At 45.5% G+C, this 27,249-nt stretch overlaps 1 protein-coding gene across 16 annotated transcripts in view; it reads left to right on the plus strand.

Moving 5' to 3' along the window:
- CADPS (calcium dependent secretion activator) overlaps positions 1 to 27,249 on the plus strand; it is a 206,313-nt gene that overhangs the window by 40,624 nt on the left and 138,440 nt on the right. For all 16 annotated transcript variants that reach the window (XM_086846973.1, XM_086846974.1, XM_086846981.1 and 13 more), the window contains exon 3: positions 3,601 to 3,933. In XM_086846973.1, the coding sequence (XP_086703099.1) occupies positions 3,601 to 3,933 (333 nt within the window). The remainder of the gene's footprint in view (positions 1 to 3,600; positions 3,934 to 27,249) is intronic.

Genomic DNA, 27,249 nt, shown 5'->3' on the forward strand with positions numbered 1-27,249 from the left:
GGCCTAAAAAGTGCTGCAAAGCAAAGGGGGAGTGATGATAAACCAGATGATACCAGAGAACATAAAACATTGTCCATAATTGTGGAAAAGAATAATTATGCATATCAGTCTTTTTGCACCTCTTTGTATGCAGCCCATAATGCTGCCTTTTATATCTCTGCTTAGAAGGGAAGAGTTTCTGGTTTAGAAGGAAATCAGTGCTTGTCATTTCTATGAGGAGTGTTGTTTATTATTTTTACTAGCCTTTCTGCAAACGATTTCTCTTTCTCCCTAGAGCTATTCTGTCATAGAAGGTGAAGATTTTGAATTGCCTACATAAAATATTTCTCTAGAAGTGCAATCTAAGAGGGAACCAAAATCAGACACTAAAACTGAAGAAAATTTTAACTCTATAGGATATGACAGCAGCTGCTTCTGTGTAAGGAAAGCACAAATTATCTCTGGTTTAACTCTGTTAAACCAGTCTAGTAGTTCCTGCTCCATTGTTCTCTGTACAGGAAAGAAGCCAACAGTCATTTGCATCTTTTATCAGAAAAGAAATTGCCAAGGAATCATCACAGCTTCACTGAACAGGTGCTCTCAGAGAAAATTTTCAAGATGGAGTGAGCTGTGTTTTAGGATGCAAGAAGAGCATAATCTGTTTAGATAAAATTAGTGGGCAGGAAAAGAAAACTGCTTTAAACCAGGAAAAATACATCCCTGTTTCACTTCTGGGTGAGTGTGTCAGCTCCAGAAGTCCTGTGCTGTGTAAATGCCCCAAGTTATCAATCTGAAAAACAGCAGTAGATTAGCACTAGATGTACACAAACTCATGTCTTCAAGTGGACCCTCCACTGGCTCTGTCCTACTTAAAACAGGCCACATAAAGTGTAATGCATAAATCTGTGTCCTTTAGCACAACTTTATTTTTATTCTTCTTAGCTGTTGGTCTCCTTTAATCGATGGCCATGTGCTTTCAGCTTCTGTGCAGCTGAAGCTTGCCTCTGTGGCTCTTCCTCAGCACCAGCTGCAGTGGCACAAGCAAGAGCCTTGCCACAAAAAGCCTCTGCCCCTCAGTGCCTGAGCAGAGTTCCCTGCTGAGTGTTCTCCCATCTCTGCAGAGATGTGCCCCTCTTGGTTGATCCATTGTGCAAATCACGGCAGATCCTGCTTAGCTCATCTCCTGCAAATCTCAGTTTTATTCAATTAACTTGAGCCCTTCTGCTGGGTGCTATCTAGAAATCAGCATTTACTGATTTATAAATCTGCAAGATGGCTTGGGAAACACACAGTTGTGCAGGACATGGCTGATGTTTCTAAAAGGTCCACTTATTAATGGTTCAGAATAAGTTCATTATCTGGGAATGATTGGTTTTTGCAGAGGGAAAAAGGTAAGGGTGACATTGTAGGTCAGAAATGCACTTGCTGTTGCCCTGAATGTGTTTGCACGGCCACATTTTGCTGTTAATTCTGGCTGTCAGGGTAAGCACGTGGTTGTCAGTCTTAGGCTAGTTCACAGGCTGCTATCAAATTAAAAAATTGAGTGATCTGCTGCTGCTCTGCAAAGCATCGCTGTGCCTGCAGGAATGCCGCAGACCCGTGTGTGCAGACAGGCCCAGCATACTCCAACACACTGCAGGGGAGCTTTTCTCAGCTCCTTTGACTTCCAATGAGTAAAGCTTTGTGTGTCACCGGCACATTTTGCAGCAGTCACCTCAGTGCATATGATGGAAGTGCTTCATTAGCCCCATTTCCCCTTTGCTGTGGGCAGACAGAGGGCAGTGGCATGGTGGGCTCATCTGTGGGTGTGGCAGGAGATGCCTGACCCAGCTCCTGGAGGTCAGCTCCCTTCTGCAAGATTCGGTGTGTGCACCCATGCTAGGGTTTTGTTGTAGGCAATTCTTGGCTCCTGGCAACCCTACTAAGCAGTCCTACAGCCAGGCAATTCACCTGGTATTTTCTAAATAAAACAGGACAGAACACCTTTTTTAAATCTTTTTTTTATCTTCCTATTTCATGGTTTCTGCTGCTTTGTGTCTGATGAGTGCTCCCCTGTGCCTGCCTCCTCCCTGCCAGCTGCAGCCTTCCTTTCCTCTGCTGGCTGCTGCTCCATACCCAGGGAGGAAAAATCAGGGCTGAGGGAATATGGGGAGCCAGATCCCACTGCTCATGATACTGGGGGTGAGGACCATGGCTAACAACAGCCACTGGGGCTGGCAGGTACAGGAGGTTCAGGTCTGGGCACCTGGCATGGATGAGGGGACATGAGAGCCCAGAATGTTGCAGTGCACTGGTCACTGTGACCTCCCACCATTTCCTGCAGTCAGTGTGCTGATAATTTCCATGGCTGCATCAGGAACTTGGCTCTTGATAGCTCTCACCCATTACTTGACAGCATCTGCACACACCTGGGGCATTATCACTCATATTTAATCTCCATGAGGAAACAAAGCACATGCTGCTGTTGTTTCAGCATGGACTGAAGAGGTTACTGGTGGCATTCTGCCTGTCTTGTCTGCAGGGAGAGTGCTCCTGTGGTGATATTGGAAGGAAACAACTCAGCTCTTTCTCAGCATCATTTTTGGTCTGGTCCTTGGACAAAACCCATTACTATTGCCAACAAATGCCTGTGCCATCAAGCATCTGGGAACATGGAGTACCGTGTTGCTGAATGGTATATAAAAAAAAATCCATCATGGCCTTAGGTCATCCTCAAGCTCTTGAATTATTGAGAGCTGACAGATACACCCTTGTGAGGGCACAGCTTCTTCCCAAGCTGCTGTATTCATAAGTTCTCAGTATTATTAATAAAAAAGCAGTTTTCTTATTGGATATTGTTTGCTCTTCTGTGTTCAGGGCTTGGGAGAGGAGAGTCAATGCAATATCCCTCTGTCTCTCTAACCTTTGAGCTCTGTGTTGTTCCCAGGACATCTGTGGTCTGTGGGAGTTTACCATGTTTTGATCCTTTTGCTGCTCTTGCAGTGAGAAGAACATCTTTATGAAATGTCTTCTCCCTCCCTTTCTCCTGCTTGTCAGTGTCCTGCATCTCTGCAAAGGTTCAAGCCATGCTGAACCATCTTGCACTTCCCATTCCTGGGACAGCAGGGCAGACAGCAGGGATCTCATCTGGTGTAGTAGAATGAGGGTGTCAACCTGGTCCTTGCAGAGGTTTCCCAGGGGCCTGGCTACCAGAATAAATCCAGTGCAGTGCTGTTGGCTTCAATAAGATGACTCTGCTCCCTCTAACAGAGCAGAACTTGGTTAGGTGCACGTAGTTGTGCAAAAACTTCCTTATTAAAACATCAGATACAACAAAATAAAATCATGCTTTCCCAAGGGGCATTTATGTATCTGGTGAGGTGTGACCATAACATCACATCAAGTCCTAACTGCATCAAAATATTGCATTTTAGTGGAGGCAAAGCAGAAGCTTCACCTGATTTCATTACACTTCCCAAAGTACAGCTGGAACCTCTGGCAACATGTGGTGGTTGAGTGAGGAGTTGGAGAGTGTCCTGGCAGTCAATAAGCAGCTTCCCAGCAGTGAAACCACCTTTTGTGGTACTTAAGGGGGATTATTTTTTAAGCTGGCACCATTTGAAATCACGCTTTTCTTTGCAGGTATTCCTGAAAAGCGACCGCGTTGCCAGGATGGTGCAGAGCGGAGGGTGCTCAGCAAATGACTCCCGGGAGGTCTTCAAGAAGCACATTGAGAAGAGAGTGCGCAGCCTGCCAGAAATTGATGGCCTCAGCAAGGAGACAGTCCTGAGCTCTTGGATGGCAAAGTTTGATGCTATTTACCGTGGGGAGGAGGATCCCCGGAAGCAACAGGCCAGGATGACAGCGAGTGCTGCCTCAGAGCTCATTCTCAGCAAGGAGCAGCTCTATGAGATGTTCCAGAACATTTTAGGGATTAAGAAATTTGAGCATCAGCTTCTGTACAATGCATGTCAGGTAAGGTGGGAATGGAAGAGGGTTTTTCAGGGCAGGCTTGCCAATGGGAAATACTGCTGTTATGAACTGGAAACTTTCTGACCAGACACTTTTGGAAGGAACTTCTACCAAGAAATTTGGGTTGGTTTATGGTGGGACTTCAGCACTGCCAGTGTTGTTCTGCCAATCCAAATTGGCCTCCTTCTCTTGCTCATTTTCATGCACAATTCCATAGGATTGCTGAGATGGGAATGTTTTATTCCTCAGCTCTGTATCTGGGTGAGCAGATCTTTGAGGTGCTTAAGTGGGCTGTTTGCCTGTGGCTTGTTTGCCCGTCCTGTGTCACATCACCAGTCTAAATGACAGAGAGCCTGTGATAGCAGCAGCCAGATCCCAGGAGTGCCTAGGGTGGGTGGCTTATGCAGACTTGCCCAGTGAGATTATACAGGTTCTCCTTAAGTAGAGGGAGCTCTGTGATCCCTGCATGCCTGTGGTGGAAGGAAAGAGCATCCCAAAGCCCCATGACCTCAGGGTAGCTCTGCTTACACTTGAAAACCTTTCCCATTCATCTCTTTCTGCCCCAGAAGGGCCAGTTCTCCAGAGTTGCATGGCTGGGACTCTGCAGTGCTGCCTGTGTTTCCAGCAGCCCTTGCTGAGGGCTGGCTGTGGCTATCCAGACTGCTGGTGACCCAGATTATGGTCCCCTGCTGTTGGATATAAATATCACAGGCGGGATAAAGGATGCCAGAGACACAGAGAGAGTAAGGTATGGAAAGTTTTTGGAGGAGGAGCAGACTTCAGTCTTTTCCCGGTAATTCAGGGCTTCAGCTTCTTTTTGAAATGAATACATTTGAGACCAATTCTGTCTGTCTTCTGTCTAGACATTTCCAATTCTTTTTAAGACATGGAAAATTATGTTTGATCTGTTTTTACCCCTGTGAACAGATTAGTTATCTTGCATTTGTTCTTCTTCATCTCAGACCTTAATGGCAGAGTGGGCAGAGGATAATAAATGTCCCTGAGTAATGTGTCTTCATAGTGAAAACTGTAGTGGCCCTCATAAATTGTGTTTACACAGATTTGGTGCCTCCATCCTCTGTTGGAAGAATTCTTTATAATCAAAACTGTAATATTTTCAGTGGTGTGTTAAGAACTGAGTCAGTTCTGCCATGTTTTGGTTTATTTTTTAACTTAAACCAACTCCAGCCCTGTGTCTCTCATCCTCCCTTAGCCTGTGCTTTGATAAGGACCAGGGCAGCTCTGTGGGAGCGTGTGTGTGATCCTTCCCTCCTGGTTTGTGCTTCCCAGTGATGCAGAAAACAGTGTTTGATCACAGCTGCCCTGATTTGTGATCTCTGCTTGTTAGAACTTTGCTGGCTGACGCCATGAACCCAGAGGTTGCTCCCTGCAAATTGCCCTGTTGCATCAAGCAATCTTTTTCCTGCATGGGTCCTGGTTTTAATCTGAAAGCAGAGGACTTAATTCTGGGTCTTTTCTAATACTTGGAGGCAGTAAACCTGTAATTTAAGCTTTTACAGGAAGACATAATTTCTGATGAAAGCGAGAATTAGCATGGCAGTTCCTGTTTGTAATACCTGGATAGTGAGGATTAGCTGTGCAGAAGGGAAAGCCCTTTGTGCAGTGCACACCTCAGAAAGCTGCAAGGTCAGCAGTCAATGAGCAGCTGGGAGGGGTTAAAGTGCCAGTGCTGTGGGGTGGGACCCTGTCCCATGGGGAACTGGTCTCTCCTGCTCCTTCTCCATCTGCAGAGCAAAGGCAGCAGTGAGCACCCAGGGAAACCACAGGCTTTGCTCTGAGAATCGTTTTTTGATGCTGCTTGTGGTCCTGTCATCTGGGCTACACCAGCAGGGCCTTTGGGGCTCTCTGGCCAGCAGCAGACACTCTGTACTTCCCTCTTGCTGTGGAAATTAGTGTTGACCATTACTCTCTCCCCAGGGACACAGCCATTGCTTGCAGCCAGTCTGTGGGATGTAGTCACGAGCTTCTCGGTGGTAATTTGGTATGGAATAAGCTACACTTTTTTGACCTGTGCTTGTCTGCCATGCATGGGAGGAATTGGGAAAAGCAGCCTTTTCCCTGGCAGGCTGTCTGAATGCCATCAGCCTCTCCAGAGTGGCAGCACTGTGCTGTTCATGCAGTTTAGCAGTCAGTCACCTGTGATTAGAAAAGCAAAGCCCATTTTCTTCTGTGGAGGGGCTGGCTGGGCTGTGCTCTGCCTTGCCTTGGTGTGCAGGGTGAAATTGCCCAGAATTGCTGTGCAAGTAGGCAAGGAGTGACAAGGCTTTGCCAAGTTGTCCATTGAAAGCATGAGCAGGAATGGTGCTGAGAGTCCCAAACACTGCTGGTACTTCTGTGGTTTGAAAGTAGATGCTTTTCTCTATGCAGCCTCCTGTTACATCACTCTAATTGCATAATGATTGCATCACTGGGACTGCATTTCCATTCACTTCTGAGATAATATTTTGTTTGTGCAGAAGGAGGATGATTTCTAAAGAGATTTTTTAATAAAGTATCCCCAGGTGGTATGAGATAAGTGTATTTTTAATGTGATAGCAGTGATTTAGCAGGATCTGAGATAGCAGTTACTGATAGTGAGGTATTAATGCAGTTAGAAAGGCTTTTAGGAAACAAAGATGGGAAGGGGTGTTGTAGCAGCATAGTTGTGAAGATTACAGTGTTGTTAAGCACAAGCTCTGACTAGAACATTTTAAATAATACACAGAGTCTTGTGCTTTTTGCATAACACATGCCACGTGGCTTGGTGTTTCTGCTCCAGTGGAGTCAGCATGGGAATTGAGCATCTCTGGCTCCAGCAGCAAGCTCCTCTGCTGTGTGAGAGGTGTGGTGGAGGGAGAAATGTGTTTCTGTCTGGGCTTTCTGGTCCAGAACCTGTTGGCAAAACCTAAATTTAGCTCTTCTGCTATGTAATTAACATGTGGCTGTAGAAGAGTACTAAAGAAGCTATTTTCTGTACGTAGTGGGCAATTCCAAACTTGGGTTCTTGCTGCAGTTGGCTTTTCCTAGGGTACTCTGTTTCCTGCTGACCTTCATGACGACTGAATTCAGAGCATCTCTGAAAATCAGGCTGTGGTGTTCTCCTGTCTTGTTCTTTAAATCACAGCCGTAGGGCAGTGATTTACTTTTCTGTCTCAAGCTGTGTTTGGAAGTAATTTTTAGCTACAGTGAGACGAGCCAGAGCTGGTACAGTGCTGTTCAGTTAATCCTGCAGCAGGAGCAGATGTTCAGATCGTGTCTGTGATGAGCTGTGCAGGTCCATCCTCCTGCTTCAGAGGAAGAGTGGGGTCTCCCTGCAAAACTGTCTGAACTCTCAGGATTCACAGTCAGACTTTCTCTTCTTTCCCGGGCCTGAAGTGTCCCATATACCGTGGCAAAATAACCTGTGCTAAGCATAATTCCTTTAGATGTGAGATTTGAAAGCAAATAACTAAATATAGGCATGTCCAACCTGCTGAGTGATGCTAATACATGGTCATGGTTTTTCAGCATCCATTTCTGTCCATCCATGTAGAAGACAAAACATCAGAGAAGTATGCAAGTGTGGGTGGGCTGCAACACACACCAGGTCTCATTGCTGTCTGGTGGCTATTTCATGTGAAGGCATAAAGACTTCTCACCAGTGGAATTGTTTCATAAGTTTTGGGGCCCTGGGATTTTAACTAGGAAACATTTCAACCCAAATTTTCTCGAACAGAGCTGACTTAAAACTAGAATTCACTGTTTTGACATTTATTTTCGCAGCTGAATTAGGACACTATGTCCAAAGGCTGACATTTCTCACATAGCAGAAAGTTCCCCTGCCAAAAAAACCTGACTGATTTTAGCTCAAGTCAGTATTGGAAATGATTTGCTGAGGTGGTATCTTGCCTTCTGCCCCTCTCTCATCTCTGCAATTCGTGTGGTTCTACCAAACTTGGTTTCTTCACTTGCTTTGGTGTGTTGAGCCCTTCACGTGCCCATTACACGCCCAACATGTGTCAATCATGTGCCTGGCACATGGTCACACTGCCATCATGTACCCAGTGTGTGCCAAACACGTGGCATGAGCTGCCTTTGCTGACTTAGCTGAAAGTTGGAGAAATCTCCTTAAAAATATTTCCTAAATCCTTTCTGTTTGCAGAGAAGCTGTAGTGGTACTTGGAAGCTGCAGCCCAAGTAGGGGCAGAAACTCATGTGAGGCACTGTGACAGCTCAGACAGTGAGATGAAGGCTAAAGTCACCTCAGAATAAATGTCTGATTTGTGTGTATACTCCCCAGACCAAGTATTTCACTTAGTTTGTTGTGATGATGCCTTGCAATGGGCATTGAGTCCAGGGTTGCTGTGCACAGTGTGGAGTTACCTGTCTGTACACATCTCTGTCCCTTCAGTCCAGGGCCTCAGAGATTTAGGATCAGATCCCTCCATTCTGCTCCCTGTTTGAAGAACACAAAGCAATTCCTTTTTATTCTGGCTTCATCTTGAAGCTCAATGTCTATGAAATATGTATCTGCAATTCCGAGCATTTAAGCACTAACTGTGGCTGTAATAACCCCTCTGAAAGGGAGGGAGGTTTGCTGGGACCCCAGAGCCCCCTACAAACAGCCTGTCCTTGGGATGGTGGTGGTGAGCTGGGACTGCTGCAGTGAGCCTCCATGGGCTCCTCTCTCCAAGGCTGGATGCATGTGCCATGGATAACCAGCAGCTTAGGCCAGCACTGCTCTCCCCCTTGCAAATCACCAGGGCATCAGCCTTACCCTGTGGCTTTTTTTTTCTCCCTCTTTCAGTATTTAAAACTCCTTTTGATTGCTCCACCTATTTTCACACCGTGAGCATCATCCCCATTCTGCCTTCTCCCCTCCCCACTTAAAACAAAGCCACGACCAATAAAAATGGGTTAAAGTGGTTTAGAGATGATCAAAAGCCTCAAAATCCATAAAGCATCATGGGCTGTTTTCAGTAATTCTGTATTTATTTCCATGGAAACGGAAATGGCAGCCTGGAGCCTTCTGCAGGGTTGTAATTACTCCTGCAGCAGCCAGCAGCAGCTGCAGCTTCCTGTCAGGGCCTGAGCATCTCGCAGAGCCTGCCGTGATTTAGCACCCAGTGGGAAATTGAAAAAGGAAAAAGCACTGGGAAGTGAATGAAATCTTCCCTGTCACAACAACACAACGTAGATACACACGTGGTCCTTTGGGGAGGAGGGGCAATTGCCCTTCTCCATCAGCTCAGCGTGCAATGTTTTGAGCACGGTTTGGCACGGGAGGGCAGAGAAACTGAGAGGGACAGTGCAATGTCAGGGCAGAGGGGTGAGGGTGGTGCCTGCCTCTGCTGGAGCCTCGGTTGCCAGCCCCATCCTTTGGGAGGGGTTTGCTGATGGAGGTTACCCAGGAGGAGCAGACAGGTGCCTTGACTGTCCCTGTTGGTCCCAGGTGGTGCAGAAACAGTGACCCTGTGTGCGATGCATCATTTGAGATCTGTAGTTTGGAGGTGGTTGAGATGGGACATCTCTTAGCCCCAGCATCCAGAGAGAGCTGCAGGGAAGCCCTGAGCCAGCTGGAGTGACAGGGCAGTGGGCAGGGTGGCCCTGCCAGCCCAGCAGTGTGCCACAGCACTGCAGCCTTTTGGGGAGGACAGTGCAGAGCTCACCCTGCCAGGGCTGTCAGCATCCGGTGTCTCATTTGCACAGACACGTGTGGACCTACATGTGCACCCATTAGCTGTGGGATCAGCTTATGTTATGTGCTGTTATGGACTTAGAGAGCAATCTTGGCCCCTGTAATTAAATTTAAAGCAAATTAGCTCTTCTATTAAACAAAATAAATCTGATGTAGCCTAATGCTGTATTCTCCAGCTATGGCTGATCAATTGCTCCTGCAAAGAGCAGGCAAATGCTGCTGAGCAGATGGTCTTGGCTGAGGCATGGTCAATTAAACTAATTAAAGATGCTTTCATTTAATCAGAGGGTGTTTTAACCCTGTTAGCTGCCAGTTGGGGATGTGTTTTTGTGTACTAGGAACTTCCAGTTCTGGCCCTTCTATGGAATTCTTCTGGTTTTCAGTCTCTTTACAGAAACCAGGCCAAAGAGTGCATCTAAAGACCATATATCTGGCAGAGAAATTATAATGTCATGCAATAGTAGTGAAGACTTGCAGAGAATTCAGTTGTTTTCTTCTAACACTAACCAGAGATGTTTATTAGCCTGAAGAAATCTTCTGCAATGAATCCTTCCTACCCTACCTCCTGCCAGCCTTCCCTCTGGGTTTAGGGGTGTGGCTGTCTCTCCACAGCCCAGACAAATGTCACTTGTTCCACCAAAACAAGAAGTGGCTTGTCATGGTGTATTATTTAGGGGACAGAAAATGGTTTCAGCATCCAGACAGGTTCTGGGGTGGAGGAGCAGGCTCTTATATCAGCTCCCTGCTACCATGCAAAACATCTTGGCTGCTGGAAGCCTCTCTTCCTAGATGCTCTGGAGATGGGTTTAATTCATTATTTGCTGCAGGAGTCCACAAGGACTCCTCTGAGCTGAAGCCTTCTTTTCAGAGTCTGTGACTCAGAACTGGGCACCTTCACCATTTCCTGTCCCCCACTTCTGATCTGCTCCCCTGCCCTCGCTGTAAGCTGACACCACTCGGTAAGAGCCACCAAGAGAGCTTGTTAATCTCGTGGAAGATCATGCCAGATGTTCTCAAGAAGCTGCAGTAGAGCAGAATCCTGCATACAGCCCATGAGTGACCCCTTCCCTGGGCTACACAAAGGGCTGCAGTATGCCCCTTCCTCTACCTTTCCACCAGCATGCACACATTAAATCAGAAACAGTTGTACTTTATCCAGAGGCCATGTGGAAAACTCTTGCCTCAGCAACATGGATCCCTGCAGGTACATCAGAGCTAAAATCAGGGTGATTTTCAAGATGTTCATCCTTTGTGAAATGATAAAGACCCTTTTTTACCCTCATCTAATTAACAGGGTGTTTTTGTGGTGCAGCATCAGCTGAACGCTCTTTGTTGTCTGTGTGGACTGATTAATTTTTGCAGTTTTAGGCTTAAATTACCATCAAAATATCTCTTTCATTTATTTTTGTTTCAATTGGCCCATCATCTGCATTCATGCTGCAAAGGACTGCATAAAAAATAACCATGGTTACCTTATAAAACATCACATCGATGACTTGACATTTCAAATCTACCTTAACCCCTGAGATGGGCTGGAGTGAAATTTTTGAGTTGGCTTCCATAGGGTCTGGTTCCAAAGTTTCCAAAGCTGGGACTTGGCTCTCAAGATGTTGTCTTTATTTTGAGCAATCTCTCTTGCTTCCCTAACTTTGAATTCAGTGCAAGCCACTGTACATGAAAACCAGTTTCTCAACGTGGAGAAACATTGTGGACTGTGTCTTGTTAGGAAAGGAAAATGTCACTCCTCCTGTTTGTCTTTCCCTCAACCAGAGATGATGGGCAGAAGACACGACAAAGAAATGCCCCCACTGGCCCCTTTTGGAGAACGTAATCTTATTTTTTCTTTGAGCAGCATTTGTTCCCTGCAGTACATGTTCCTGTCAATCAGCCCAAGAGGCCTTGGGAGACAGAAGGGGTGTTATCCAGACCTCTCTCTCTTTAAGCAAGGAACTGCTAGCTGCAAAAGAACCCATATGTGATGCTTATCTTGAGGAAGGCTGGAATACTTAATAAGACATAACTGGTGCATGACCCTGCACTATGTTAATGCCTCTCTTTCTCTTCCTCTTCCTTTTAACTGGAAATACAATGGAGCCTCTAGAATTTAATTTTGTCTGTAGGTCTTTACATCTAATTTGAATTCCACATGAAAATCTCAATGCTTTGCAGCCCTTCAACCCTTGCTCATGTATTTTATCAGTGATTACCTTCCTGGGGAACTTTTAATGCCTATCTCAGGAGCAAAATGGAAAGATGCAGTCATACTTGCACATAGTGGGGGTTATACATTGTCATGCTGACTTGTGCCAAAGCTCCAGGGTCTTCATTGCAGCACGCAATGTCTTGTCAGAGAGCCTGGACTGGTTCCCACTGAGCTGTGCTAGCCTAAGGTTACATACTATTCTTTTGGTTTTCTTTTTATCATGTTATATAGAGAGATCACTCTTCTGACATACATCATCCACTAAGGGAATATTTTGAAAGTTCTACATTAATATTTTACTAGGTTTTCTCTAATCTTATTTCTGTAAAGATGTAGTTTCCTCAAGGCTGCTTCTTTGCAGTCCATATTGTGTTCAGATTTAAAGAAAAGGGAATTATTAAAAAAAAAATAAAGTTATTCACCAGACATTTCCTCCACTCCTTACATTTCATTCTTCAGGCCACCAGTGTTCCATGCAACTTGAAAAATGCTTCATGTCACAGTTTGGAATATGATGGACAGTATAATTTTAATTCAGAAGAAACTTTGGGAGACAAATGGATCAGGCCATAGAAAGACTTCATGAATATAAAATACAGATGGGTTAATCTTCCAGTTTTCATCTAAAAAGTACCAAATTAAAAAGAGAATAGGTATATTTCTTAGCAGAAATTAACTGCCAAGAATTTTCATCAAAAGGATATCAAAGTAGGCACATATTTGTTTCTACTGAGCTGACTGTAAATTGGAAAATGATCAACAAAGAAGATTTCATGCATTTCAAAGGCTCAGCCTCAATATCCCTAACTTATGTAAGCTGCTCCTTACCTCAGTTTCAGTGCTGAGTTTTCATATTCAATACACTACATTTTTTCTGGAACATCTGATTCTACGCATGTTTGTGAGAACTTAGAGAGCAAGTTCAATACAGAACTGGACGCAACACAACTTTAAATACAGCTTCTCATGTGTTTAAAAGGCCTGTAGTAGTCTAATATAATTTAAGAACTGTGTTGGGCTCCATAGCACAGATTTTGTTGTATAATGCAGGGAAGCAGTGATGTTTCCTAACAGCAGTGATTTGTGCATGTGTTTTTCAAGTGTTGTAGCCAGCCTTTGGGTCCTGTTCTTTAGTCTCTGACAGAGAACAGTAAGAATATGGGGAGGTGATGGAACAATGCTATTTGTCACGTATTTGTCATGAAGTCTTTGTAGGAGCATTGATAGCTGTGACAGGGAAGTGAGTGGAGTTTCCCAGGAGCTCTGTGTGCCAGCCCTGAGTGCTGGTGGCCCAGGAGAGCACGGTGTGGGGTGGAGGTTGGAGTCTGAACCCTACTGTGCCCCAACCACAGCCAGGTTCCAGTGCCCTGGGGACTCCTGGGCATTGGTGGAACCAGGCTGCCTGCTTGTGTATTCAGGCTTGAGCCTTAATCATTCCTCAGATGTGCAGAGGAGGAGACAGCTAAAATTACAGGCATTTCCCACAATAAATGAGAACAAAGAACAAATGCATAATTTTGCTGTCCTCTTCTGAATGTGCTGCGTGGGGAATGATGTTTGCAGTTAAAAAAGGGTGCTGGGGAGGAAGCAGGCATGGTGACAGACAATGACCACAGGTCAGGCACCCAGACTTTGCCCAGCAGCTTGTTGAGTTTTGGTTAATTACCTGCTCATTCTCTTGGGTTCTGCTCCTTTCTGCATCTTGCCTGACTGCTGCCTGTGTGTGCAGCTGTACTGGCACCAGCAGCAAAACTGCACATCTCCAGTCATCATTAGTCCACAGAAAGAGAAACTAGATAAGGTCTACATTGATGGTATTTTGCTCCAGGTGTCAACATAAAAATGTAAAATGTAGGGCCCAGAAATCAAGATATTAAGTCACCAACAAAGGTGGGAGATCTTGGAAGATGACACAAATTGCAGTGGGATGCTGGAAGGAGTGTAAGGTTTTACTCCTTGGCTGCTCCTTAGCAGAAGAAGCAGCAATGAAGAGTTCTCTTTTTCCCAGGCTGAGGACCATGAGTTGTCTTCTGTGGAGAGTTTTGCTAAATAGAACTATCTTCTTTTGTGACCTAGTTAAGTCCAAACTTGACAGGGAAGAAAGCCTTTTGGGTGTTTTAAGTGATTAAATTCTAATAGTGGAGTAATTAAATGGTCTCATGTTTCTTCTCAACATCAGTCATTTATTGTGCTGATATTTCTGCCAGTTTTTTGGAGAGCTCATGTTGTGCAACATTGGTGGAATGAGCTGCAGGCATTGGTTTGGCTGCCATTGCCAAATGTGCAGAACTGAGACCAGGACTGACAAAACAGCTGCAAAACAGAGATGTTGTTCATGGAGAAATTATTGACAGATTTATTTTATTAAGTCCCATGATGCCTGTTAGGTCTGATGAGAATGCCATTTGCCAAGTGTAGCATTCTATTTTGTATTTTGAAATCATATTAAAACCCAGTGCTCTTTATTTCTGATGCAGGGTGTAATATCAGCAACAGTTCCTCATCATGGTTCTCACCATCCCCTCATAGCCTGAAGTTTTATTCCCTTCCCATGCATATCCAAATTCTTACTGTCAACACAGGCAGATAGTGATAAGACAAGAGGGACAATTCTAAAGTAGAAGAGAAGAGCATTAGATTAGGTATTAGGAAGAATTTCTTCCCTCTGGGGGTGGTGACACACTGGCACAAGTTGTCCAGAGCAGCTGTGGATGCCCCATTGTTGAAGTTTTCAAGGCCAGCTTGAATGGGCTTAGGGCAATCTGGTCTAGTGGAAGGTATCTCTGCCTGTGGCAGAAAGGGTTGGAAAAAGATGCTCTTTATGTTCCCTTTCAACCCAAACTATTCTGTGATTCTGTATTTCTATGGAAAATGTAAAATATCAAGTAGTCATTTTCATTCACCTTCTGACTCTGCTCTTCATTGACCTTTCTGCTTGTAGATTTTCTCTTTATTTGCCCTTTTTCTCTGTAACAGTGTATTTTGGCTGGGAATAGCTGTGCTCAAATGGTTAGGTATCAGTTGAGTGTAAATTAGTTGAAGGAGCTGTGGCTGCCACTGTCAAAATGATTCCAAAATAACTTTGTGTGGGAGAGTGATGGTCAGGTCAGACAAGAGAAGAATGGTTTGAGTCTGCTTGAGGGAAATGGAGTTAGAGGGGATAATGCCAGTTGGATTAATAGAAGAGCAATGTGCTCTTAAATACTGGCTTAAATGCTGTCAGAGATCCTTCATGCTACAGTGGCCCCTTGTGAGTGTGCAGCAGCAGCAGTATTTGGGAAGGGGTCTGTTTCCCATGAACATCTGCATTATTTGAGATGAGCTCGGGTTTCTTTGAGGCTGGTACAGCAGCTTTCCTCTGGGAAATCCCTGCTGACAGGGTGGTCCTTAGCAAAGCAAGAGAAGAAAACTGGACATGGGTTTTGCTACTGGTTTGGCTCATTGATGAGCTGCTGTTCTCCCCAGGGGTACCAGCTGAAGCCCTGCTGCTCAGTGCTGGGAGGTGACTCTGCTCCCTTGACATGCAGTCCTTTGCCCAGCTGTGTAACTCCTGATCCCCTTTATTAACAGTCAACATAGGCAATTATTCAGGGTCATTGATTGGCCAATTTGTTCTGGCTTTATGTATGGCAACTGCAAAACAGCTGAGGATGTCTGGCAGGCAATAGAAGTTTTATTTCTGTCAATTAAAATAGCCAAATATATGTTCAATGAGATAATTTGGATCATTACACTTCCCTATTATAATGCCAGTTGCAGCTTCGTCTATTGTATGGATAAAAACATAAAAAATAATATCATTTTCTATCCTAAATATACAAATAAAAATGCTGGCATTGTAACATCAGAGCATGAGCCTGATCTGAGCTTTGTCTTTAGTGATCTTGGGAAAACCTTGTTCAAAATAAGAGTGGCTTCCTGGATGATGACAATCAAAATACATTTTGTTTAACCAGATCAGTGGTTATCACCATCATGTGAAGCACCACTGCAAGCCAGGAACTGGCCCTGGTATCTCTGTCATATATTTTGTCTTGTCTGCAGTCAGGGTAGCAGTAGAGCAGGGGATGATGGAGGAAGGGCAGAGCAGTGTGCAAGGGCAGAGCAGGAGGCACATCTGTCTCCCTAAGGCATCCTGCCAAACCACCATCACAGCAGAAGAGAATCTCTCTCCACTGTTGCCTGAATTTACTCAAGTACCAGTCAAAAGTAAATCTCTCCTGTTCAAAGATGAAGAGTTCATAAGAATCTTTAATAACAAAACTCTCCCTGTGCAGAGGCTGCTGGAAAGGGGTGCCAGGGTTCTGGGGAGCAGAGGAAAAGAGAAATGGGTCAAATAAATATCTGCTGAAGAAGAATTTCTGCTGAAGAAGGGGTAAATGCTCATTGATAGCATGAAATTGGATGTAACTGTAAACTCTGCTGTACATGAAGTGGTCTATGCCAGTGTGATATCCCTGGAGAAGGGAAGGGCAGCTGACAACAAAGGATGGTCTCAGAAAAATTGACCAAGCAAACCAGAGTTCAGCTTGGAACAGGAGCATTTCCTTTCAAAAGTGTCATTAGCTGTCTGCTGCAATGATTCCTGCTGTAAGATGAACAAAACTCATCCCTCTGGTGTGATGGCAGTGATCTGTGGAGAGCTTTTCCAGCTGCTCTGGGATGTTCTGGAAAACCCCAGGGGAGGTGGACACAGCTGAACTGGATATGGGGCCAGTCCCACCTTGCTACAGCAGTTTGCCTGCCCTGTTTTCCAGCATATGAAACCACTGTGCTGCTCTTGCTTTTCTCAGGATGCAAGCCTCAGGATGTAACCTTCAAGAGAACCTCTAGCAAAATCGAAAGGAAAATCAGCTCCTTTTTTTAAACCCGTCCTCCCCCTTTTTTCTTTCCCTTTTTTTCTGCTTCAAAAGAGACTCTGGAGAGGACTTTAAACAAACAATGAGGAAGTACAAGCTGTCATAAATAGTGTTAAAACAAGAGTCAGACTCACAGTAAGATAACAAGGTACCTGAGACAGTGGTGACAGAGTTGTGAAAGGTTTTCAAAGCTTGTGTCTGATTGATGCCTTGTGGGCATCAGCTAAGGATTCTCAGGACATTGGTGGGCATGGAGAACAGGATGTAGTCACAGCCTCAGTGGGTGTGCTGAGCCTTTGGCATGTGTGAAGGTACCCCAGGAAACATTGTGAGTAACTGTTGTCTTTCTATAGGGCAGCAAAAAAATCCACTCCTATATCCCAATCTGGAATCTGTACTATAAAAATATGTTGGAAAGGTCTTGAGAGTTATGTGAAGGGATAAGGAAGAACTAAAAGTTTGACTCACCTGGGTAAATGGTCCAAGTGATTTGTTTGCAGATGTATTGGAGCAGTGTTTAACTGTCCGTGTACAGGAGCAGTAAAACTGGGATCAAAGCAGTCATTCTTGGCTGCCACTGACAGGGGTGGGAGCACTGGGCAAAGGTTGTGGCAGCCTTTCTCTCGCCTGGAGGATACACTGGATCTTCTCCTATCAGATAATGCTTAAGTTTAAAGGGAAGGATGGATCTTAACATAGCAATTGTGTGCTGAATTTTTACTAGGTATGTACAAGAGATTGCACAGGAAGGGGCAAGTGGCTAATTCTGGGCTGGGAATCCATCCTGTGTCTGGGCAGGTTTTGGGTATCATGAAAGTGTTATTGCTGCATATAGACTCAGTTATTCAACTGAACTTTGTCTAGGCTGGTTATTTCATTTCAGTCTGCAGTGGAAGTTGTGGTGAGCTCTGAAAAAGTCTTGCAGCCAGGCAGATTGGAGCTGTTCCTGGCCACCTGCAGCCAAAAGCCTTTGCTGTGGAGCTGCCTGTGTTGGGAAGCAGGGCTGGCATGCATGGAGCACTTGGTGCTGCACGGCAGTGAGGATGAGGTGATGGCAGATGAGGGGACACTGCTTTGCCAGATGAAGTTTGTTACAAATTCCCATCTGCTCAGAAGCAGAAGCTATAAGGTTTGTGCTTGTACAAGTAATTATTTGTTATACATTTTTAAACATGAAATGTAGTCCAAACGGCAAATATTTTTAGCGTGTGTCATTGTGCAGTTAAGAAGGCTGCCAGCAGCATAAACCAGAATAACTCTGTGTGGTGATTGGGCTGAGATGGGATTTTCTGCTTTGCCCATTTTCTCATCCCCGTGTTTGGGTACTCATTCTCTCGGCTGGGCTCCTTCTTCCACAAGCCAGCCTCTTGCAGAGCCAGCTGCTTTATCGCCCCCTCCATTCATTTTACCTGTGGTGGAAACCACATCTGGCACAGCTGGGAGGTGTTTGGCTGGGTGTGAAAATGGCTCTGAAAAAAATGGGACAGGATTGCTGCTTTTTCTCCTAGTGTAATATGGAGGAGGCAGTCTTACATCTCTTAATTTTCAGTAGATGCATGCTGTGGACTGAGCTGCACGTGGTTTATAACATAGGCATATTTGGGCTGAGTGAAGCATTTTTTCAGGTTTTTAAAGAACTGGTTGAATTGTTCAGCAATATTTTACCCTCCACTCTAAAATCCACTAGAAAAGAATGGGAAAGTGGATTTAAGATGGGTCTCAGCATTTTAGGAACAGGACAGCTTAAGTTTTTAAGGTTGCATAAAAATGTTCAGGAGGAAAACCATCTGAAGATGAATGCTTTTTGACAGGGCGAGATCTGTTGTGGATTATGCTCAGCCTGTGAGCCAAGTGATTTTGTTATTCCCTCAGTTCTCATGCAAGGTCACAGCATAAACCTCAGTTGATTCCTTTGCACCTGCGAAGCAGCACAGACAGGTACCAGAGCATTTCCCAGCTTTGCTGGTCCCAGCAAGAGCTTGTTTTTGTCCACCTGTCTTAACAGCTTTCTCAGCATTTGGGACATCAGTCCTATGAGAGCCTGCTTTTCCCTGTTGTTTTACCCTGTAACTCCACTGGAGAAAGAGGGGGATGCATTGGGTATGCAGCAGGAACAGCAGTCTGACCCCATGGGTTCCACACATGCATTATTTTTTTTATTAGTGCCCTGAGCACTGCTCTCCTGCCCTTGATTTCCATAGATCTTTGATTATTAATAAGAAAGAGAGGGGAAGGGTTTCAGCTGTAGGTTCCCTATGTGTCTGTTCCTGTGGGTTTATTGCTGGTAACATCTGGTGGTACCTTCATTTGAGATAAGAGGGTGGTTCTAGCAGTGCAGTTTTGACCAGTTTACATAGAGGAACGCAAAAAAAAAGCTGAATTCCATGAGAATGCTTGAAGCGTGGCTTTTGTCTTTAATCTTTTCATTGATGTTTTTCCTAATTTCTAAAAAGAACTGCAGCAGCTGGATGAGATGAACAGGTACTGTTGCTGCAGACCTGTGGTCATGGTTGCACTCTGTCTCACATCTGGATCCCAGCTGTATATTTTGCTTTACTCTCTTACATCTCTTTCTTCCTCAGTGAAAGGAATGTCCTCAGTGAAAGCTTAAAGGGAAGGTTGAGAGTAGACTCAGATGAAATGGGATCAGAGAACAGATTATCACCTTATTTTTTCAGAATGCTGCCACACAGAAAGCACTGAGGGACTTCAACAATAGCAGAGACTGTAATGCCATACGCTCTTGAGTGTCCAGTATATTCTCCCTAGCTCTCTAAGCAAAAGCCTCCTGCTCTGCTAACAGTTTCAAAGGAAAAAGGTCATGCCTTGCTGAATGTAGTTTGAAATAAACCACATTTCCTCAGAAAAAAGGAGATGACAATGTTTCTGGCAGAGGAGCTGTCTGGGAGAGTCACTGTGCAGCTATACTGGGGCCTGACCTGCCACCCAGCACCTAAAATCACCCAGCACCCATCCCTAAATCCATAGTCTGTTGTTGATGGAAGCCTGCTGCAGAGGACTGTGCCATCTCTGCTGGCATCCCAGCCCTGTCCTTCAGGCTGCCCACGGGGTTCAAGGGTGGTGGGTGCTGCACTCTCTTCCCCAGCTGTGCCAAGGGTGAGCTAGTCCAGGCTGGGCTGGGCTGGATGTGTTGGGCAATTAGTATTTTACTTGGCTCTAAATACAAAGAATAATCAGTGAAGCAGTATGAAGAAGAGCTCTCCACCCACTGGGGATGGAAAAGCCCTGTCTGGAGGTTCTATCCCTGCTGAGCTCTGAGGAAAGATAATTGAGAGGCAGTGGGTGAAGCCCAGAGTGGGACTGGGGGAAAAAGCTGGTGCTGCCATGAGCACAGTGCACACCATCGGGACAACACCGCTCTCTCCTGCCCTGGGCCCCCCATCCACAGGGTTTGGGGTCCTTGGCACTCAGAGCCCCTGTGGGGAGCTGGGAGCATGGGGGTGCAGGCACTGCTCTGGAATGTTCCACAGCAGCCTGGCTGCATTCACCATCTCGAGGTGGCCGGGGCTCAGGTGTGGGAGGGACAGGGACAGCCTTGGCTGGGCGAGTAGGGCGGACAGATGGACACCCCGTCCCTCTGCTCCAGCTGGAGCGGCTTGTATGCACACAGCTCTCCTGCACACACTGGGACAGCAGAGCTGCTTGAAAACTTCACATCATAATATTTCACCTGAAGAAGGCTGTTAATGACGGGATGTGATTGATTGCCTTTTTCTGTCGCTGCTGTATTAGCTGTACTTAAATCAGCTTACATTAACTGCAGTTATATTTAATGTTCTCTGTCTACACGGCTGAATTTTTAGATTGTTAATTTTCAATTGTGAATTGTTTAATTATGTCTGAGCTTTTCATAAATATTTGGAACGTGTGTTAATATTTTCTATTACATGCGATACATGGTCTGGAAAAAACTAATCGTTCTTAGTGCTGTGCACTGGGTCTGGCAGTGTCCTCAAAGCCTTGATGCTCTCTTATCTGCAGTTTCTTGCCTTCACAGCTGATGTGTCAGAAATTGAGGTCTGTAGCTGGTTCTGTGTGTGTGTTATGGTCAGGAAATCTAGGATTCATTTGGCTCCCTGACAAGAAGAGGAGGAAATGTTTGTTTTCTGCAGTGTGGTAACATGGTGAGGTCTGGAGGCTCGTGACCCTACACGAGTGTACAATTGCTGTGGTCCGAGAGCCTGCTCTGAGCATCAGTATGACATCTGGAAGGCAGTGGTTCTAAAACTAGGGGGATTTTTAGGATCTTCAAATCCCAGAGCCCCAAAAGCTCATCCCTGTTTTCCCATCCTCCTCTGCCCAGGCAGGGCTGCATGCAGGGCCCTGATTTGAGCTGATTAGAGTAAAGCAGTGCCATGCTGTATGCAGAGGGAGCTGCTGCTGCCAGGCTGAAACACCTTACTCTGTAACTGTTATACGTACGTATACGTACGCAGAAGTTTTTCATCATACATTTGATATGGACAAATAACAGCATTTTCTATATTGTGTAGATGGTTTGCTGGGCTGACTGTCCCCACCAGTAAGGGGATGAGGATGGGTGCACCCCATGGGAGGACTTGCCCCACCTGCTAAGCTCTCCCCACACATGGTACCTGTGCTATATTCCTCCTCTCAACTTACAGACTCACTGCTTTTAAAAGCATCACATTTTTGCTCCCTGTGTTAGTTTCTTCATAGCTATGTCTCTTGCTGCTTTTCTCTGTCTCCTTCAATTCTTCTCACATCCTTGATCCTTAATGCAGGCGCCAGAGCATCTCACAAGGGTATTATGTGAGGTTAGATCCCACATGACAGCTCTCAGCTCCTCATGGCCCTTCTCAGACATCCATTTTATGCCACTGGTTCTTCAGGGGCAGAATAGGTGCTGTTGGAGGGGATCAGGCAGTAAGAGAGGTGGTGGATGTTCTCAATCAGTGAAGTTAGGATTCCAGTCCCTATTTCTTGTGATTTTTTTTTCATGTTGTTAAATGCTAACTATTTTAAAAAGAGGTGGCTTTTCTGAAATGCAGTGATAGATTACATAGGATTGATAAGGCTAAAGATTGATATGGCTTCTGTTCAAAACCAGGAGATTGTCTCTGAGGTAAACCTCTCTGAAACCTTTGAATGACTCAGAGCACAGATGTTTGGGCACTGCTCTAAGAAAAGCGAGGAATTGACCTTTTAATTAGCGTAATATAGTAATTTAGCATAGCCATACTGATTGCTTATTAATCATTTATAGTTGTTGTTATGTATTGATCAAAGGGACTTAGAGATGTGGTGTTTCTGCTCTGGATTTTGATAAGCTGATACTAATTAGTGAGCAGCATATTAGGTGCAAGTCAGAGGGAATAAAATAGCTGCATTTGCAGTAGAAGGCAGCTCCCTTCCAGTTCTCTGTTGCTGTAGGAAGGGAGTCTGGTGGTGACCTATACAGAGACTTCTGGAGAAGTGTGATCCTACTCACAGGTGAGACCAGCAGCTTCAGCTCCCACCTCCACCATAGGATACCATCCACTGAGAACATGTAGCAACCTCTTTATGTGCTGCAAATTTGCTGCCTAGAGGTTTAATTCTCCTGACTGCTTTCTCCTTGACCTCATGGGAAAGTTTGCTGCATCAAACCAGTGTGAAAAACATCAGCCTGTTCAGGAGGTTGGTCTCTTTAGATCTCTGGCTGTGATAAACCTAGACTTCACAAATACAAAAATGAACTGTAATGGGCAGGACTGCAATCTTTGCTATCCTAGTCCTTGAAAAAGTGGAAGCCATAAACTTATTTTTATACTCCCTTACCCTTGTTTTCTGCTGATTTAGCATATAATAAAACCAAAATGTTGCTGTTTCATGGCCAGTTTCTGTTTTGCCAGTTTTTTGCCCAGGGCTTTCTGCAGAAAAACAATTATTGCATGGACACCATTGGAGATGTTCCACATCTTATTCCGTCACATTTAATCCTACAGTGCAGCTTTGCTGGACTAGGTTCTTGTGCAACTTGCTTTAGCTCCAAAAGCCAAAGCCCATTTTGAATTAAGTTGTGAATGTGTCTGCTATTGAGCTTTTAATCAAAGATGAGGATTTGAGGATATGTAGATCCTTCTTCCATGATGGATTGGGATGAACTAATTACAGCTGATTCTAGCTGTAAAACTTATTTGGAACTCAATAGTAGTTTGAGGAAATTCAGGTGATTCTCTTTGCATTAACTGATGTGAAATTCAGCATATGAAAAGGAAACACAGGCAAGCTGAATGTAGTGATGTACCTCAGGCAGCATCAACCAGCCAGTGCTCCAGTTTCTCTCATGGTGCCATAGCTCAGCGTATGCTGCCTCCAAGCATCCTTATGCAATGCCATAAGAAGATGGTATTAAGGCATGCTCAGAGGTCAGAGCCTCTGGACAGCTTTAGTCTGCAATCCCTTTCAGTGTCATACACCTTGCACACATGATCTTGCAGAGGGATTTGCAGGGTTCAAAAGTTCTCTGGCCACAGATGGAAAGGACGTGGCTGTGCTCTGCCATCCCTTTTCTTAACAGCTTGCAAAGCATTTGCAAAGGCAGGCAGCACTTTTTTTCTTCCCCTTCCTGTTTTGCTGAATCTGGTTTCTCATTTACTTTGGTTTATCATTGCACATAAATCTGGAGGTATCTTTGCACAACCTGCTGGGTTTGCTTGTCTCAGCTTTCCTCAGCCCCACGGTGCAGCCTTGCAAAGCTGTGGAGAGGTGTGGTGGCAGGCAGGTGGGGAACCGAGAGGCCATGGAGTAATATCATCTTTCCCTGCACAGGATCCATGCCTGGCACCTGCCTTCCCTTGCCATGGCACCAGCTTGTGCTGGGTGATCCATCAGCACTCTGCAGGAGAGCAGTGAGTACCCAGGGGTGCTGCTGCCAGCTGCAGAAAGGACATGAGAAACCTCTGCCTGCTCGTGCCACCAGAGCTGCTCGGGTGGAAAATCATCTCATTTCATGGGATAAACAGCTATCTAAGACAGCACTCAGACCAAGGTGAAACCAAGGGTGGACCTCCTGACCTCGCCTGGTGAAGCAGGCATGGTCCCAGCATCCACAGGCAGATGTAATGGGTGAGAACCTGCACAGCCCTGGTGGATGCTGAGGCACAGAGATGTATTGCAGCACTCTGGGATTCACACTGAGGTGGGGAGAGGCTGCTCTACATCCCAGAGAATGTTTTCACAGATGAATCTAGTGCAACCCTAAGTTCGTGAAGCATGAAATAAGATTTCTCTTTAAGAGAGAATCATCAGCCCTTACTGAATTATCCAAGTCCTTTCTGTTGTTCTAAATCACCCTCCCAGGACCCCCTGAGTGCTCTCATGCAGAAGGTGTTCATTAGATAACCTAGGTATTTGCTGGGATAGCAGGAGCCAGCACCTATCCACAGCAAACAGCAGCCAGCAACTGTGCAGCCCTTACTGAATTATTATGGAAATGACTGAATTCCTGCAGTGTAGCCTGTTTTACCTACACATGAGCAAAATAAGGTAATCTCCTCCCCAGGGGAGGGGGTTTGTCACATTTTGGGGTGCTGGAACCCTGGGGTTTTGTGAGGAGCTAGGGCTGACCAGAGGGAAAAAGAAAATTTTGGTGATGTAATAGGCACAGGTTTCTTGAATTAAGGGGAGCTTTATGTTGTACCAGGAAGATTCTGCATGACTGAGCCTAAAAGACTGATTTGGGGAGCTCTGACTGGACAGAGAAGAGGCAGCCTTAAATATCCCTGCTGTGCCGTGGCACCGAGGAGATCAGTCTCCTGGAATGTCATGGGATCATTGTCACTGAAATCCTAAAGGCTGGTGAAGAAATCATGTTCTGCAGGTCCCTCCAAGTCTTTCAAAATCCTTTCTTGAACTGCAGGAGCGAGAGTTGTTGAATCCATAGTTGGGCTGTGCAGATGCTGCCGTGGCTGCTGATGCAGGAGGTGCCTAACGTGGGGAAGCTGTCCTTGTTCCTCTTCCTTGCTCCTGTTTCAGATCCCAGGGCAGCCAGCAGCCTGCAGTTTGCTGCTCAGAGGGTGAGCACGTTGCCCAGGACATTAGTGACTTACCCTTCTGAGGTAGCTTAGCATCATTCATGTTCCCAGTTTAAAGGGAAGAACCCCACCTGTGGCTGAAGAGGGAATGTTCAGATCCTCCTCTGCTTTCTGCCTCAGACTTGTGGGAAGAGGTCGGGGCCTGAAGCACCAGAGTGCTGCCATCCCACTGCCCTTGGCTGCTTGTAGAGAGGAATATTCACCATTAGTGGGAGAAGGATGCTGCAGAGCAGTCTGTGACATTGACATGGAGCATATGTGTGCCACATGGTGCCACTGTGTCCTGCCTCATTGCACTTTATCTCCTGAACAGCAGCTTTGTGCTAAGAAACCGAGGGCATCCCTGCAATGAGTCACTTTGGGGGCCATGTTTCTTTTAGCTGGAGCACTCCATGATGCTGGTGCCACATGTTGTGAGTACTCCTGGACTGACAGATCAATTATTAATTGATGTGGCTTATGAATTTTTCAGTGTTTTCTCACGCTGTGCATCACAAAGTGAAACCACCTTTTATGAGACAATGATCTTTCCTAAAGCCCTACATCAAAGCTGCAAAATTGTCACCCGTATTGTGATCTTGTTCAGCCTTCACCATGAACATGTTTGCTTTGAAATACTTAATCAACCATTTGCTGAGCTACAGAGCTCCCAGCATGTTAAAGGATGAGTGCCTTGAAACTTTGTCTTTGAGGCATTTGGCACCTAAAACCATGCATGGCACATGCATTTGGCTGCACTAATTATTTTGGGAGGAGTTATGCCAGGCCTAGGAAGAACATGAGTGGGTCATGGCTTTTGTCTTAGTCCTCCAGCCACAGAAAAGAATTTAAAAAGTGACATTTTCAGACCCCCAAGCTGCATGGTGGTGTGCTGGATACCAGGATAGGGAAAACTAATGTTTGGGATTGCTGAGAGTGTCCCCAGCCAGGACAGTCCCTGCTCAGCAGCAGCCCACCTGATCACCTATCCTGGCTGCCAGTACTGCCAGGGAGGAAAACTTCTTAGGTTGCTGCAGCTCAGCATTTGTGCTTTCAGAGCATATAAAATGTGTTTTTCCAGAACCCGTTGCAAATGGCTGGAGCACGTGTCCTGGGAGGGCACTGGTTCCACCAGCACACTGTAACCTTTGTCCCAGGAGGGGAGATAGCCTTGGACAGGCCCCAGGTAGTGCTCAGGAACAAGGATGTTGTGAGACCTGCTGCCTTTGCTGGGAGCCAGGAAAATCAGCATTAGCCGTGGCTGGCAGGGAGGGATTAAGCTGTTAAATGGTCCTGGTGGTTTCTGGCTGGTGCTGATGGCAGTTACACCAGTACCTGTCACCTCCACGGTGTAAATGCCAGGCATTGAAGGTTGTATCTGTATGTTGCTTCCTGTCATTACAAACCCTCTTAGCTTACAACGATGCTATTTCATTATAAGCCCTGTTAGTTTACAACAACGTTACTCCCAGCTGAGCTCAGAGCGTGGGTTTAGCTCCTGTGCTGTTTCACTCCCTGTGTCTGTCGGGACTATACCCCATCAATCCACGTTTGGTGGAACAGCCAGACCCACTGTGCTCTTACCAACCAGCCTGGGGCTGTGTACAGCATGTCACTTGTGCCACCAGCATCGTCCCCAGACTGGGAGGGTTTGTCCCATCTGCAGCCCTCTTGCTGTAGTCAGTGGCACGAAAACTATGCCCTGCTCAGTCCCCGGGCAGGTGGGTGGATCTGAGGTGTGAATCCCAACCATAGCACTTTGTGCACAGCAAAGGAAAGAGGAGGGCAGCCTGGGCTGCTCCAGTGGCTCTTTTGGGGCCATGGCAGTAATTGTAAATGGTTTGACTTTAAACTGTGATAAACCAAAGCTGGAGTTTTCAATATAAACTCTTGAAATAAAACACTTGGACTCCAGAAGCATGGGGGTTTAAAATCCCCTAATACCACTCATGTCCTTGCTCTGCTTTGGCATTTCCTGTATAAGCAGAAGTGGGCCTGGGCTCTTTGCTTTAAAAACAAGGCTCAGGCTGGGTGATTTGCAGGTGAGCTGATGCAGCAAACTCGTTAGATGTGGGTTTGGTAGGTGCCTGTGCATCTTGTTGAAGATCTTACAGACTAATTAGGATGGTTGGTTTGTGTCTGCTTCTGCCTTTCAGAGATACAGAGGGATTATCTCCCATCCTTTTGGGATAGGAAGAAAATTCTCTCAGTGAATTTTTTTCAGGGGGATGGAAACAAAGGGTTTCTTCTGCAGGCCAGAAATTGGTTCTTACTGGCAATCAAAACTCTCATGAGGAATGTTTTAAACCCATTTCTCTTATTTACTAGTGCCCACTAAAAAGTATTCCTTATTGACAGTTTATATGTACAAAACCTGTCTTCTTGCAAGGTCTTTTTCTTGCAATTAAGCCCTCACCAGGAGTTAGAGTAGGCACCTGCCCTGCAGTGCCTGCAGTGACAGGCTGGCTGCAGTGCTGGTCAGTTTTGAGTTCCACTTAAAATTTAGTCTACATATAGCTTTTAATTTTTATTCTTTTGCTT

The sequence above is a fragment of the Cyanistes caeruleus genome, chromosome 11, assembly GCF_971803275.1.
Source record: "Cyanistes caeruleus chromosome 11, bCyaCae1.hap1.1, whole genome shotgun sequence".
Lineage (NCBI taxonomy): Eukaryota > Metazoa > Chordata > Aves > Passeriformes > Paridae > Cyanistes > Cyanistes caeruleus.